Here is a 17,147-nt window from a genome sequence, read left to right as displayed (position 1 = left end):
ACTTGTATGAACTAGTATCTGCCTAAATCTCGCAAGTCTCACGAATCGACAATGCCTCTGTGGGCACATAATATGCATGCTCATACCTATTAATGATGGTCGTGCATCTATATATGTGCGTATATAACGCCTAATATGTGTGCGTATGTGCGTATATAACGCCTGTAAGCCTCTATGGCATCTCGTCATATCATATTGGCTCCTCTGTGGCCATAATCAATATTATCATCATAGTAGTAATGCGTATATAACGCCTTATAGTCACGGGTCAATGTACATAAATATATAATGAATGTAATGCATGAATGAACTATATGAATAGAACTGGCCACGTAAGACTGGACCCATGAACAGAAGGATTACTCATAAATTGGGGGGGGGGGGGGTACGAATATCAAAGACCGAAGTACTCCTAATACTTCTAAGAGTAGAGTAATATGAAATCTCGCTTACTGTTGTCACTGGATCATATCATAGGATCATGCCAAAAGAAGGAAAGGTCGCCCTTCACATACTCCGAAGTATACGCAATCGCCCAACTTCTACCTCTTCCGAACTTGCAAGTCTACAATTAAGATAACACAGGGCTTAATTAGGCTATTTACTTCGCTTACTAATCATTCTAAACACGACTAGAGCTTGACAACTCATGGGCAACATTTTCCTTATAAGCTTAACGACTCTTTAACTTCCCATTCGGTCCAACATCAACCATAATACCCATAACACAATGACGACACATATATACATCAAAATATACTTAAATCCATCCCCAATCATCTCTTAAAATAACCCTAAGTCACTATCTTGTTTTTCATCCACTTACCACTTCCACAATTATCCTCTCTTTACTTAGAATCACTAAAACTCTTGATACTCAACTTAAATATAAGGGTAGAAATCATTTACATACCTTGAGGGGTCAAAAATCCCAAGAATCACTCCAACTTCAACTCCCCAAACTTTACAACCTTGAAGAAACCCTAGAAGCAACCTTTCTCTTCACTATCTCGGGTTTACGAGGCTCGGGTCTTGTCAAATCTTCACTAATATGATGAAAAATATTATGAGAGAATATCTTAGGGTTTTTCTAATTTTGGAAGGAGGAAAATATAAAATAGGGTGGTGGACCACCTATTTATACTTGGAAGCCAAAAAGGCTACAGCGTCCGGTTCGACGAGCGGGTTGACGGCCCGTCGACATGTCGACGGTCCGTCGACTTGCTCCGTCGACCTGCGCCTGCAAATGCATGGCTGCGGGATCCTATCGTCGCCGCACATCGACGGTCAGTCGAGCACATCGACGACCCGTCAACGATGACTAGTGTTCTGCAGATTTTTCTGATTCAGTTCAGATCGCGTCGATTCGATTCGCTCAACTTTTAACTCTATAAATTGACAGGAATATCTGCTGGTACCCTCGTACACGGGGTAAGACATTTTTCTACCTTCAAACTCGGGCTCGGGTCTCTATTCCAAGGGCATATCCGACTAGGAAACCATAGGTTCTACTACTACGAACACGAGGGGTGTAACAGCAAGTGCGAGCCAAATCTAGCAGAGGTGAGACACCAAAAACTAGTAGAAGTACAATGTTCCAAACTTCGATCCAACACCCGAAACTCATCTGGAATCCCATGAATACAAACCAAACATGCATTTTTATCGTAAAACACGCTACGAACTCCCTCACGCTCTCGGACTTCCCAAAAGAGGTCGCCTTGACCCAGTGTTGACCCAAGTCAACTCCAACCCAAAAACCAACATTCCCAACCAATGACCCAAAGCACAAACGGGCTCCTCGGGACCTAAACCAAAAGCTCATCTAAGTAAAAAATCACCTTCAGGATATAACAGAACTATCAGAATTCGATTCCGGCTGCAATTTCCCAAAACTCAACTATTGGTCAACTCTTTTTCACTTATTCAACTTAGAAATTCCTAAGATACTCAAAACCAACCAAGACCCGCCCGATTGCTTCGAGAACTGCACCACCCTTCCCTGCAAGTCATAAAAATCCCTAAAATGACCAAAAAGGTCGTTACAAGGACATAAGTATACTTGACATTGGCTGGTTATTATGTATTTGCATGGTGTACGCATATCCATTCATACTTTCATGATATTATTGGCATTTCATCGATGAAAATATAAGATAGCGGCCTGGGAGGACGGATCTAGATATGGTACGTAGATGGAGTGATGATGATGATATTATAGCTGGATGGTTGAGACCCGATGTGATCTGGAGATCTAGTATTCCGGGTGGGTATATGGACCTCATGAGTCTCCTATGCGTCACCTGAAACCTACTGCAGGAGCGTGTGTATACCGGTTGCATATGCCACTGCATAACATACATTTCATTTGCATTGTATACCATTTATACTTATTGGTGTGATTTCATGCCATATGGGCTTTGGATGATATAAAGATGCAATCTTTATGGTTTATTCGGTCTAAATGATAGGAAGGCTTAGCCTTTGCTAATATAAGGTCTTAAATAGTGTAAAATTTGGACATTTATGAGTAAAATGGCTTAGTATGATGAAAAGGTAGGATCTTTGTGGGATTAGATGCCCGATATTAAAGGTTGAAATTCTATGGTTGTATTCGTCCTAATTGAAGTAAAGTTAGAAACTTTATGATGATCCTCGAAAGGTGATGGACTTTATGACTTGGTTTGATTGTAGAATCTTTACTTTAATAGTTGAACTTCTTATAAACTGTATACTTTAACTAACTAAGCAAGAAGAGAAGTATCAGAAGTACCATCCCTCACCATCGCTATAGTTTAGGGTCGGTCAAGGATGCTGCTGGGTATACTTGCTTCCCGTACTCACTCTACACTTGCTGCACCTTTTGTGTGCAGGTTTGGATCCGAGCGTGAGTAGAGGTAGTGATGCTGCTGATTGTTGAGGCGCATCTTTGGAGTTGAGGGTATGTTGATAAGGGTGCCACAACACCGAACTTCACTCTATTATTTATTTTCTGTCTTTCTTTACTTCAGATAGTTTATGTAGTATTTTCAGACTTGTATTCAGATTTAGTTGCACATGTACTGTGACTTCCAGGTTTTGGGGAGATGTATTGACTTTGACTACTTATGGTCCTTATTTCTATTTAGACTTATATTGAGACTTATTATGATTCCTTTACTTAATTCCGCAATTTATTTCTATTTGGCGACTTAGCCATATTTGGGGATTTTGGGTCGTGATAGACCCTTATCATCTTCGGGGACCTCACATCTTGTCCGCGAACTTTGAGCCTGAGCCCAATCCTCGCTGTTGCAGTCTCTAACTTTGCTATTACGGAAGCCACCGACTCACATCTCTCTCGCATTCACGAATAATCCAAACCTTTACAGACTTCGCCATCGCAACCAAGCCACTGTGATCTGTGCCAGATACGAATTACTTTTTGAGTAAAAAATTGACCCAAACTCTATCTGAACCTCTCGGAACTCAACCCTAACAAAAACGATAAGTTATAAATAATAATATTCATTTATAGACAAATGAGGGATTGAGTTGTTATATCAATGTATTGCATATACATAAATACATGTATTAATTATGTAATTAAGCAAACATCATATAAATTGATAAAATCGATAGAAAACTCAACATGTTTCATAACTGAACTTGCAAATTAGATATACGTTTGTCCCCATATAGACATGTCTACCAAACATCTTCTTAAAGCTTTCATGTTGTTTCACAATCATTTAATATGTAATTGAGTTAACACGTGTATTTAGCGGTAAAGTCGCTCAATTGAAATATTGCAAGGATACATTTGAATGTTTTCTGTTATAATTTATCGATAAAATATAGGATTTTTTTAAAAAAAATACAGGCCAACAAAAAATATTACGCCACGTGCCATATTTTACTTTATACAATATTTTACAACATTACACTTGGAGAAAGTATTATACATAATGCATCAATCTTGTATATAAAAGGTGTTTATATATAAATATGGGCTAAACCAGGTAACAAATTCAAAATATGGGCTACGTGGCGTAAATATTTCACATAATTTTCCCTAACATGTATTTCTAGGCGAAATACATACATGACCCTTTTAAATTATTCATAAAATCAAATAGATACATTAACTTTGTCAATGTGACTACATAGAGAACCTTTTATGTCTCCTCATATCCAAGTATCAAATTTGATCAAGCCAAATACTTACAAGTTAATCAGTAGTATAATTGGTTTTCCCCTTGCTTTTTACCCTTTTCCCTTTCTTCAGTGTTCGGTTGCATATTTGTATTTTTGTTGAACGCCCCCATTGTTGGCTACTTTTAACACATTCCATCTCGACCACTGTGCGTACTTGCTCCTCTCTCCTCCCGCGATCTCTTCATCCATTTTGTAAGCTCTCTTCTAATTTCCTAATTTGATCACTCAAAACCCTAATTCATTTTTCCTATGATTTTAGTGTATAATGCCAATTTACGAATTGCGTTTCAATTATGTTGTTTAACTGGTTTTAATTCTATGTGTTTGCTCTTACAATGGCTCCAGTCTGATTTTTCGTTGTTCTCTGTGATTTTACAAGTTTATTTGCATTCTATTTCTCTATTGACTTAAGCTAGGAGATGTTGGATCATATTTTGAAATTTTATCTTCAAATATCTGTTTGGCCATGAGATTTGATCAAACAGATATCTGGCTCAGACCATTTTTTGGGGAAAATTTCACTTTCATTCATCAAAACTTCAAATTTTATGCATGTCCAGACACAACTTCAAAAAGTCAAAATTTCAAGTTTCAAATTCTATGGCCAAACGTGAGCTTTATCTGCCTTTGGATCTTATTGACTAATTCTCCTAAGATTTAGCGGAAAAATAATAAAGAGAAAAGAAGGTCTAAAAGTGAGATCTTTATGGTCACATTATGTGTTTTCAGTGAAAGACGTAAATGCATTCAGGTTACCCAATAATTGATTTCATTATCTTAGTTGGCGTTTGGCCATAGAAACCAAATATTTTTCACTTTATTTGGAATTTTTGAAGTTGGAGTTGTGTTTGGTTATAGTTTTTGCAAATAATATTTGGTTGTTCGGATGTACTGGAAAAGAAAAAAGTGAAAACAAGGTTTTAGGTGTTTTCCAAATTCCAAATACTACTTCAAGTTGTATTTGGAATTTTCATGCCCAAATGCTGATTTTCAATTAAAGTGAAAAAGAAAATTTCCGGATAAAAGTGAATAATTCTCATTGCCAAACGGGTCCTTAATTTTTTATCTGATTTAAAATGTCCCTTCAACTACAAATATGTCTATCTATGAATCCTTTATTTAATGCTGGTGTGTTTGATAGTTGTTATATGTAGAAACGTGTGTGTTTCTTAGAACTAATCTTGAACAATGTCATTTGCAGGTTCTTCTAAGATAGGATTTTGGTCCACTATTCAGTTCTTTATAGCATGGTAAAGTTTCACCAATTGCTTATTGTTGTTGCTCATATGTTTCTTATGCTACCACATAGCTGTGTGTGTGTGTGTGAGAGAGAGATCGAGTACTCAACGAAAATAAAATAACTGCCAATTTTGTGTACATAACAGGTATACACTATACAATAAAATCTTTTTTTTTTTTTTTTTGAATTGCTATTCTAATTGAGGGGTAGGTGTTTGTTGTTGAGAACTCCAAAACTGAAAAGGAATTTGAACTTTTTTTGGTATGGAATCATAGTCTATATAATAAGAATTATGATTAAGTGTGTGTGTGTGATTGTACAATCAGACACACATACACACACAAAAAAGACACAGATATGCATGTATAATTACCTCTGTGTGATGAGTAATTGGCCTTCAATTTCAACATCAGCTAGGCTATCTCATGTATATGAGGTATATGCCCCGCATGCATATTTGTGGTTGTATGTGCCCCGCATGCATATTTGTGGTTCAGCTTATTCTGTATGCAGTCTAAATGCTTAAAATACCAACTTTTAAGACATATGCCATGATTACTGCTCTTTAAAATGATTGGGCATCCTTCTTGCAGAATTATATAATTGGAGCGTTCAAGCCAGCATGCAACATCTCAATCACATTCAGTGATGGAAAATCCCGCAAACAGGTACGTTATCAGTGTCTTGTTTCTCAGTATTAGCATTTTTCATGTTTATAACACTTGTTGATGAAGATGATGCCCTTGCCGTACATTGATGAAATAATCTACACTTACGTGTAGCAACTTCAGCTCATGAATGTGCTTATTATTTTTGTGATTATCATTGCATTACCTGATCAGGAGCTTTAGTCATGTTAGTTGGAACACTTTTGTCTTCAGTGATGTAAGACAGCCAGTAAGCAGAAGTTGCTCAATATAAACTTCACAACCTGGATGGGAAAAATTAGCTGAGAAACTATATCTTCTTTGTTTCGGCTAATAGAAGCTTGTTGTCCCATGAGATATCCCCCCCCCCCCCCCAACAGCTAATTGGTCTCTTTCCCTGATATTAAATTCATCAATTATGGATCAAAGCTCAACCTTGTTGCTTGCTGTCTATGAAATCTCATTTTAATCTACTTTGGTACACTATTTTTATATGACAAACCTATCTCGCCCCCTCCCCCTAAACAAAAAAAATAAAAATAAAATATTTTTGCATGACAGATAATGTAATTATCAGAAAATAAGGACATGATATTTCCTGTTTAAAGATATTCAAAAATCATTAAACCATAAAGCCAGTTTATATTTGTGCCTAAAGAGAAAAGGTGACAGGAGAAACTGTATTATGTTTATGTGATGAAGAATATAACTTATTTAGAAATTTAAAGTTAAGGAATTGAATAGAGTTATCAATGGGTCCAGATCAGACGGATGCTGTGATTATGTGTCTAATTAGTGTAAAGCAGATGTACTGTGAAACAAGACGTGTTGCCCTAAAATGTGCATGTAAATAGATGCAGCCTATCTCACTTATCCGGGAAAATAAAAACTAAGAATTGAAAAGAAAAAAATAGGTGCAACCTATCTCAACTGAAGAAGTCTCATAACAAAACTGGAGACTTGTTGACTCTACAAGTTGACTCTTTGCTTGCTGTTCTATTTTCTGTTAGGTCCCCTTGAAGAAGGAAAATGGTCAAACTGTTATGGTCCCACTCTTCCAAAGTCAAGAAAACATTGCTGGAAAGGTATTATTCATGTAGCATACTTAACTTATGATTCTTAAATACTCTTCTATTTGTTACTTGTAGAAAAGTATCTGTTTATTTCATCACCTTTCCTTGAGAATATAGTTTCATTATGACTTCAGATTTCTGTAGAACCAGTATCAGGAAAGAAGGTTGAACATAATGGGATCAAAGTTGAGCTTCTTGGTCAGATAGGTGAGCTTTAACTGGTGACAATCTTTAACAACTTTTTGTCCCCATGCGATTTGCAGTCTCGTGTCCTTCTCGAATCAAGTGTACAGATTGCGAATGGAGTTAAATTGATCTTTTTTAATTTGAACTTTTTCACGTGTCAATATACCCAATACTTTCCATGATCTGCTTTCTATTTTTTCTTTCTTTTCCTTCGTTGAGGTGTGCAAGGTGCAAGGTGGGTTGGACTAAAGTAACCACTTTGCGTAACTGGCAATTAAGTAAAGGTTACGGTGAAAGTCTGTTTATCTGTTACCAGTGTTGTCAAAAGTGAAAAGCGCAAAAAAGCTCTAAGGTCTGTTGGAGCTTTAAGCGCAAATAAAGCATGGGCTTTAATGAAAAAAGGTGCAAATGGAGAAAAAAAATACAAATATATTTAGTCCAAGACTAATAATTATAAGAACGAATAACGAATACATAGACAAAGATATTGAAAAAAAAAAAAAAAATTCGATAAAGTGAAATATCAATTGTTTAGTGTAGCCTATTCAGGAAACACTCATTGGCTAGGAAAAGTATGTCTTAGAGCCTTTATGACCACACTAAAGTGGACATTAAGCAAGGCGAAGCGCTCAACATGTTCTAAGCCTCGCTTTAGGGCTTAAGCGCTCCTTTGACAACACTGTCTGTTACATAGGAAGCATGCTGCTTGCAATAAACTTGAGAAATGACTGCAGTTATCAGTCCGTAGCATATATCTTCATATTCAGTTATCCTATGTATTTCAATAAATAAGCCTGACCTTTTCCTCTCCTTTTACCCTTGCCACATCATTCATGGTTATAATGTTTCATTATGTGTGAGGAACCAGCTGCTTGACTTTCAAAAAAGGAAGAACTAGCTTTCCATTTTGTAGGTTTGATTTTGATACAGCTATTTAGTTCAGATAAATGTTTGGTTGCTGGTATAGTTTTTCTGTGTGTATTCTTTAACGGCTAAATTGCATTCAACAATTTGAACATCTGCTTGACTTATCCAAAAAGGAAAGCAAGCTTTCCTCCTTGCAGCTTCTCTCTTGTACGTTCATGTTTGCTTTGCGATAAGTTTTTTAGTTCAGATAAATTTGTAGTTATTTGCTGTATAATTTTTTCATTTGTGGTCCTTATCTGGCTATGTAGCAATCTACGTATTGCGCATCTCTGGTTATCTAACTTTTTTTCCCCGATATTCCTGCTGTGGAGAAATAATTCATGTTGCAATCTTTTTCTTGTCCAGAAATGTACTTTGACAGGGGAAACTTTTACGACTTCACCTCCCTTGGTAAGTATTTCATAGATGATGCAAGTGAAAGCGGAAGAGAGAAGTTTATTCCTTAGCTGGGTGAAAACATGCTATGTTGGTTTTGTTGTTTAGATTGTTGCTTCTGACTTTATGAGCTACTGTCAAGTCAGATTATGTTAAGTTTTTAAAGTATAGGGGTATTCTAGTACGTTGATTTTGCTGTGAGTTTCCCATATTTCCTGACCTAGACGAGTAGTCTAATGTCTCGCTTTTGTTCTGATTTACTTGTATTAGAAGTTGATTCATAAGCTTTAGACCAAATTTTATTTATCATTAATTTTAGCTGGACTTCTAAATTTTGCAGCTTCTCAATATTTTAGTTGCTTCATGGTCAAGAATATAGAATCAGGAATAATTTCTATTATTTTTGTATAGCCTTTATTGTTCTTAGGTGCATTATGCAGCATCCCTTTAGTTGTTTTTTCCTAGGAAATTTAGTTGAGTTGCTAGACTCTCCTTCCCCTATTTTGTCTACTGCTGTTCTACTACCCCCATCACAGCATTGTAGTGGTGCCAGGCAGCCCTGTTCATTCTTTTGCTTGAACCTTTCACTTTGCTCTATTTATCCATGGTCCTGAGATACATCTTTCCTGTCAACCTAGCTGCAGAACATTAACCTTTTAACTTGTGCTACTTGTACTTGTCTTTGCTGTACTGCAATAAGTTAGGCATTTTCAGTTTGAGCTGTTGTCTAGTGGGTATGCAAATTTGTTATTAGTGGGTATGCTATTTAGGTGTTATAAGTTATTTGATATAAAATAGTCAGGTCTACTGCTTTGACATCCATTTAGAGCTCTCAAACTTTTCTTATACTTCTTTGTTACTGGTCTTCTTTCCTTGTATTACTTCGTTTACTCCATTTAATATTTCTCTTTGCAGTCAGAGAACTGGATGTTCCTGGTGAAATTTATGAAAGGAAAACATATCCTTTTGAGTTTTCAACTGTTGAAATGCCCTATGAAACATATAATGGGGTTAATGTTCGACTGAGGTAAGTTTTTTTTGTTTGGAACCTTGCAGCATATATATGATACTTCTATATATAATGTTTCTTCCTTGCTTTGTCTCGATGAAGTGACTTTATAATTGTTTGTTTCCTCCATGAAGATTTATATTTAGTACTGTATATAGATTTGAATCTAGACTAGTGATGATTCCTACTAGGTTGAGCATCATTATTTCCTGTTTATTTTCCCCAGTTTTCCATTTTGGATTAAATTTTATGAGAATTATCAATTAATGGAAGCCACACTTATTGGTATCAAAACAGTTCCTTCTTTCTTATTAAAAAAAAACTTATTGGTATCAAAACAGGTTGCAGTGTTTTTCAGATATCCAAAGTTGCATTTTCTGTCTTGCTATTATATAAGAAGAGTGTTGACTTGTTGGATGATCTCTGGAGATATTAATCATAATTCGTAACGTAGAAGGATTTTTTCTCAAAAAAAAAAAAAAGAAAAATCGCCTATTCTTTCCCAGAGAAATTATGATCTGTCTGGATCATGGATGGCTTTGCTTATGCAAGTTGCCGTAGAATGCTGAGAGGTGATATGAAGTCGAAGCATGAATTTATTTTCAGAAGGAAAGCTTGTTGTATTTCTTTGTAAAAAAATAAATGCATAGAAAATCTTGTTGTATTGTGTTTGACAGGACAGATACAAGCAAATAAATGTGAACATTGTCATCCCCTCCCTTAACCCAAAAAAAAAAAAAAAAAAAGAGTCTAGAGCCAATTAATGAATCAGAATATTAGGGGATGACCATCTTACTATTGCGATAATGCATATGACCACTAAAGTAAAGGTATTAAATACAAAAGAGAAAAGCACTCCAACTTTGGTTTATTTAAATTTCCATTTCTTCCTCTCCTTTATCACCAATCTTTCTCCAACTTATAAGTTTGAGCCACCCTTTTGTGGCCCTTGCCCTTCGTCATGATTTCACTCTTATACAAATCAACTCTGCTTCTTTCTCTACCCCCTATTTTTGGGGATAGGCAAAGAGTAAAATTTATTGTCAAGAACAGCACTAAGTTGGTACTAGAAGTGTACAAAAGTTCTTCTGGACTAACTCATTTAGACAGGTAAGGAGTCTATGAAGTCCAATCCATTTTCAAATTCACTTACAAAAGTCCTACTCCCAGGAGTTCAAATTTTGTAGACATCTTTAATGATACAAAAAATAAGGATAAAGCTCTATTCTCAAAACATTATTGCTTCTTTCTATGCAGTGTGACCAACTTTTGATATCTGATTTTTTAGTATAATTCCATTTTCTATGCTGTAGGGAGTTTTTTTTGCCTGTGACATCCTTTTCTCCATGCAACAATAATAACTATGCCTCAATATCAAGCTAGCTGGGTTTCCTTTCACTATGAACTTACTAATTTATATTGGCAATTCTTTTCCTACACCAAAAGAGATATTGACAATTCTTTCCTCCCATGTTTTCACCCATTTCTGGTATCATTACCAAAGTCTCTTTTGACCATATGATTCTGACAATTCGCTTGTATATGTTGAAATTTGGAAGATATAGTATAAACAGGTCTGATCATTCTTCTTCTATCTTCTACATCTGATACAATATTAAAATCTCGCATATCTCAGTTAGGCTTCTCCCATCAATGGATATTCTGCTTCCAGAATTCTGCTTCCTTAATATTAGTTGATACAGTTCGCTGGCCGGTAGAAGGACCGTTGCTTTCCATGTTGAAGAATGCAGATAATAGAGAGACTTTGAGATTGAACTTACATTTCTCTTCCATATACTTACATTTCTCTTCCATATACTTGCTTAAGTTACGCTGTAAACCAGATCACTGCGAACAAGCAGACTAGAAGAAATGGATTTTAGCTGGGAACAAACGTAGCGGCTAGGTCTTAAATGACTAAAATCGAACGGAACTCACATATGTACCAATAGTTGATTTGAGGGATGAGAGAAGATCTTGAGTGAAAGGACCAAAAAGTGATCGGAGTCCGTAGATTAAGCATCAGTGAGTCTTGCAAGCCCAAGTTCTAGTGAGAAGTCAGCGCTTCTCTCTCTAACAAGCGAATTTTACTTTTTCAAGATTTCCCAATTCTTTATTTCTGCTTATTTGTTATTCCCTTTATCTATATCCGTAGATAATAACTAGAACCGAGTAACTCAGCCATGAAAGTATTGGCTCTTCAGCGACTCTTCAATACACCAGTCTTTCAATAGTAGTATCCGTTTGCCGTGATGTAGCTACCTTTGATAGTCGAGGTTTTCCTAATTCTGCAGCCATTATCTTGTTGTCCAAGCACTCCGAAAACCCAATTGCAACCCATGCCTAGGATTCACTCTGATCTAGCCGCTGGATCCATCTAGTTCATATGAGCGCTTTTCTTGTTCAGCTCAAATCTTCCTTCAGAATTTCCCTGGCAGATGGATAGTCTTTGAAAAGATATTGATGCAATTTCCAGAGGAACGCTTGATGTGAGTGAGTGTAGCGTGCATAGTGGGATCTCTAGAATAATATATATGGAGTTAGGTATTATGTAATGACTTAGTCTCTAGAAAGTCAGTCATGCTATATACTCCCTCCGTCCCAATTTATGTAAGGGTATTTGACTGGGCACCAAGTTAAGTGTAAAAAGAGACTTTTGAAACTTTTGGCCTAAAACAAGTCATAGATATTTCTATGGCTATAAATCATCTTATTAAGGGAAAAATGGCATGTTTAAAGTTAGATTTTTCTAAATATGGAAAGATATCATTCTTTCTAAGACTAACTAAAAAGGAAAGAGTGTCACATAATTTGGGGCAGAGGGAGTAATAAGGACCGGCGATAGAAGCTCACATTAAAGGTCCCTGTCTTTACCCAATGGATGTATCTTTCCAGAGATCTACTGAAGATTGGGATTAGGATGACATGGAGCACCTTCTTCTGAAAGCTTATAGTACTGACATCGCGGAAGTAGTGATAGGATGGCATGAAAGGACATGTGATGAGATCTTGGTATGTTCTTCGGAGGACAAAGGTGTTACCAAAATATTATGGAATGATATGGAAAACAAAGTCCCAAAATGTTACTTTCTTTGCATGGGCTATTCTCACTGGTTAAAGTTCAAGGAAAAGGGATGCGTGATAGTGAGTAGGTGTTGTATGTACAATAAACATGGAGAGGATAAAGCACCCAAACTAGGTAGACCAAATCCTGTGCGGTTCCCACACCGTCACCCGAATCGTGTCGGATCGACATCGGTTGCAACAAGGATTTCACAGGATCTAAGCAACATAGGTTGCATAAAAATTATGGTATAGTGTATATTTAAAATGTTTTTATTCTTTTAACAAAATAAATTATTGGTTACTATATGATGGGTTGTTTTTGTTATAATCCATGTATTGCTCATCCAAACATTCTTATTTCACATTTTGTCCCACATAAAATAATACATAGATTCCCGCATAAATTGTATAGTTATTAGTTATGCGGAAAAGAAAAAGTGGAATCAAACATTGTATAACATAATGTGTAATTTTTATGTCAAAAGCAAAACTGAAATCGAACTTTGTATTAACAATATAAAATTTTATGTGGAGTATATTTGCTCTACTATTCCGACCAAACATCACCAGATCACACAAGGGGCTTACCCTGAATTTTGGGTAAATAAAGGTGTTGTGTAGGTCCATAGATAATGGTTTATTTGCAAATTGAACGGTGTTGCTAGCAACACATGACGATATGGGGTGTTAACTATTTCTGCAAATATGGTTGCCTAATTGATGAAAGGAAGAAAAAGAAATAGTTGAATGAAGATGGGAATGAAAATTAAAGATGATAGTGAAGTAAGAAGGAAAAGAAGGAGAGGAGCTATGTAACATTTTTCTTATGCCTTGCATCCAAGGGTGCCGCCAAGTGGTCAATGAAGTGGAGGAGAACTATGAGGTCTCAGGTTCAAATTCCAGCAGAGGCAAAAAACACTAGGTGATTTCTTCACATTGCCTACGCCTTGGTGGGCAGATGTACCTTGCTGGTGGGAGGTAGCAGGTAATTGGTGGATTTATTCTAGGCGTGCCCAAGTTGGCATGGACACCACCATCGTCAGGGGAAAAAAAAAAAACTTTCTACGCTTTAAATGGGAGTGTAAGAGTAAGAGACTTTTGATTTTGAGGTGTATTTTGCATCATTCTTATGAGTAAACTCGTTTTATCAGAATTTCTTTTGGCTTAGGAGTCTTTTTCCTCATATTCACCTAAAATTGGATGCTTTGAGTTGTTAGTAAATGTCTATCCTAGGCATATGAGAATGTTTGGACTTTGAACATTGACTGAACTTATCAGAGTGTATTTTAAACCTGTTCTTTCAGTATTGATCTTCATTTTCTTGTTCCCTCAGCTTACCCTTTTTCTTTACATGGAAAATCAAGAAAGTTTGGTTTCGTCACCAATAAAGATAGAGCTACTTTAGTACCTCAAATGTGTGAAATTGAGGCAGTTTACTGAAAAAACTCTTATTAGCAAGAAGAATATGAAGTGACAGTTACATAACCAGAAAGAGAAAAATGGGTTATCATTCTATATCAATTTATTGAGGTCTTGAAAGGGGTGATGTAAATTTTTAAGAGCTGAATGGAAGATAGGACTAACATATAGGGAGGTACTCCAAAATTTAGTCATGGTGAGTTGAATCAAAGAATGGCATTCTATTTGTGTAGTGAACATGTGCCCATTAAGTTTTCTAATTTGCTGTTCCTGGTATTCCATGCTTGCATGTTCTGGCTAAAATGTTTGTCTTCTCAGCAACTTGATAGATCTTATGCCAGATTAATGACAATAATTTTCTGGATTTTGTGTTGGCTTTAGGTATATCCTTAAAATTACTATCAGCCGTGGTTATGCTGGTAGCATAGTTGAATATCAAGACTTCGTGGTAACATTCTCTTTCTTCCTTTTTTATTTTGCCACCTTAAATAGTCGACAACCTTATGATGTCCTAATGACATATGTTTCCGTCTTTCCATTTGTTGAATTTTTGGAGTTACTAAATCAATCTTGTGTTCTTGGTATCTTTATCAAACATTCACATCCTCTAAATAGCCTAACCTCACCACTCATTTAGTGTAGCACAAAATTTGATCATCTAGTCTAGTAGCCTTTACCTCTTTCCTTTGAATAATTAGGGCATTCTGAATTCATCACAAAGAAATAAGGAGTCTAGGGCATTTTGGTGGAAGCACCAAAAAGAAGAAAATAAGTTTGGGGGAAGGGGCAGGGTTGGATATCAGATGGTACTTTCTGCATTTCAATTTTTTTTTCTAGTTAGTTTGCAACTTGAACCTGTTTCATAGAGAAATTTGAGTATTTGCTGAGTTATTTGTCTGTCTTCTTTGAATCAGGTGCGCAATTATACCCCGCCTCCATCAATTAACAATAGTATTAAGGTAATATTCCTTTTCAGTGTTTTCTGCATTTACATATAGCATTGTCACTGAGACATGAAAAGGAAAGTAATTTAAACAGCTTGCTGGGTTGGGTGTAAACGACTCAAAAGTCTGACTATGGCTGACATGGTGATTGTATTGAGACATTTAGATCTGAGGATGACAATAGTTATCAGAGAGGAGAATTGCACTGCTAAGGGTGCTGATCGGTTTCTATTGCTTAAACTTGCAGATGGAAGTCGGAATTGAAGATTGCCTCCATATTGAGTTTGAGTACAACAAAAGCAAGTGAGTAAACTGTTAAAAGTAGTTTGTGTTTGGATTTTTACACTATTCACTGTCTCAATTATTACAATGTTGCCATTTTTACTTAAGAGCACTAACTCCTGGTTTTAGATGTTTCACTTTAGCACGAGGGGAACTGCTTTTGTTTAGTTAGTGTATGCTTATGTGCGCTCTGTTCCTGAAAGCAAACATTTTCTGTATATGTTGTTTTTCTTTTAATGCATGGAAGCATCTATTGATCATAAATGCCTCTTCTAATGTGCATTATAATATAACAGGTATCATCTGAAAGATGTTATCATAGGAAAAATATATTTTCTCCTTGTAAGAATTAAGATAAAGAACATGGATCTTGAGATTAGACGCCGAGAATCAACAGGTTCTGGGGCAAATACCCATGTTGAAACGGAGACGCTGGCCAAGTTTGAGTTGATGGATGGTGCTCCAGTCAGAGGTATACTCTGTCATCTTTTAGTAGTTGAGCAGTCATCTTCTTCGTTGACTTGTGGTTATGTATTGTTGATATTTGTGCTCGGTTGACAGGCGAATCAATACCTATTAGACTATTCCTTAGTCCGTATGAACTGACACCAACATATCGCAACATCAACAACAAATTTAGTGTGAAATACTATTTGAATCTTGTTCTTGTTGACGAAGAGGACCGTCGGTACTTCAAACAGCAAGAGATCACGATGTTCCGCCTGGCAGAAACTTCCTGAATAAATGAAGAGATGTTGATACTTGAGAATCGCTTACTGCCTTGCTACTCTGCATCTATCTTTGTATTCTGATATTTCTTTATGCGACTGAGATGGCTGGTTCCCAAAGGTGCTAGAATGACTTTTTGTTGGTAGATTGCGACATCTGGGAGAACTTACTTGAAATTTGTATAGAGTAGGCAATTGTGTACATGAATATTGGAGTGGGAATCTCTAGTTGATGTTTTGGAAGACACTGGGAAGAGACGAGGGATTAAGTTAAACCGCAATAAAGAACCCGTTTTAACTTGTACTTTTTGATGAATTGGATATTTAATCTTGATTGCTACCTTTGTTGTTGCTCTAAGGTCTTACTTTATTCTTGCTGCTTTTCTCCAACAATGACATGATTGACTTCTCGTTGTTTCTTTACTTCTATTTTGTTTTTGGTTTTCCATTCTCTTTCAGTTGCTTTTGCTACTTGGTCCTTTTCTGGCTTCTAAGATGTTTTGTTAGGGAACCTTGTGCATCGCGAGTACCGTTCAGTTGATTTTGTATTTTGTGATTTCAACGTGTGATTTAGTTTCTGTTCTCCAGCTGCTACTAGCCAGCTATGGATGCTTTTAGTATTTTCGGATCTATGTGCTCCTTGCAAAATTAGTTATGCTATTCCCATATTGTGTAAGAGGAACTAATTTCTTATATATTTTAACTTGCTCGAGATTGAGGTGGAGTTGTATTTGCAGATGATAAAACAATCAAGCTCCCAGTCCTTGGGCATCCTGGTAGTTTTGGTAACTGGCTATGTTCAATGTGTAAATATTCAATGTTTTTCTAGAAGATCATGACCATGTTGTTAGACGTCCGCCTACCCCAATGATTTTACAAATTACTTCGAATCAATGAAATTTGTCTCTGAAGACCTAAATTCTCTTGAAAATAAGGTCGAGGGACTGAACCCAACTTGCTCTTGATAATTTTTTTTAAAAAAGACCTTGCTTGATTCTAAACATTTTTTTGCTCGGGTTATCCTTCTTTTGGGGTGGTCTTTAATATTTGCCCT

The 17,147-nt window shown here is 36.2% G+C and overlaps 1 protein-coding gene across 1 annotated transcript; it reads left to right on the top strand.

Moving 5' to 3' along the window:
* Positions 1-4,152: 4,152 nt before the first annotated feature.
* LOC132059586 (vacuolar protein sorting-associated protein 26A) lies at positions 4,153-16,444 on the top strand. The gene is made up of 12 exons (XM_059452232.1): positions 4,153-4,389; positions 5,399-5,447; positions 6,031-6,105; positions 7,095-7,169; positions 7,292-7,364; positions 8,616-8,660; positions 9,561-9,672; positions 14,521-14,587; positions 15,054-15,098; positions 15,331-15,386; positions 15,662-15,837; positions 15,927-16,444. Exons 2-12 carry the CDS (start codon positions 5,445-5,447, stop codon positions 16,103-16,105), a joined length of 906 nt encoding a protein of 301 aa, XP_059308215.1. The 5' UTR covers positions 4,153-4,389; positions 5,399-5,444; the 3' UTR covers positions 16,106-16,444.
* The last annotated feature ends 703 nt before the right edge of the window (positions 16,445-17,147 follow it).

The sequence above is a fragment of the Lycium ferocissimum genome, chromosome 6 (assembly GCF_029784015.1).
Source record: "Lycium ferocissimum isolate CSIRO_LF1 chromosome 6, AGI_CSIRO_Lferr_CH_V1, whole genome shotgun sequence".
Lineage (NCBI taxonomy): Eukaryota > Viridiplantae > Streptophyta > Magnoliopsida > Solanales > Solanaceae > Lycium > Lycium ferocissimum.
This window is presented reverse-complemented; position numbering and strand designations above follow the sequence as displayed.

Bases quoted from the DNA above. Each gene is read 5' to 3' on its own strand.
- LOC132059586 (XM_059452232.1), top strand. The intron at 6,106-7,094 runs GTACGTTATCAG...ATTTTCTGTTAG, and splicing joins ATGGAAAATCCCGCAAACAG to GTCCCCTTGAAGAAGGAAAA. The intron at 15,099-15,330 runs GTAATATTCCTT...TTAAACTTGCAG, and splicing joins CAATTAACAATAGTATTAAG to ATGGAAGTCGGAATTGAAGA.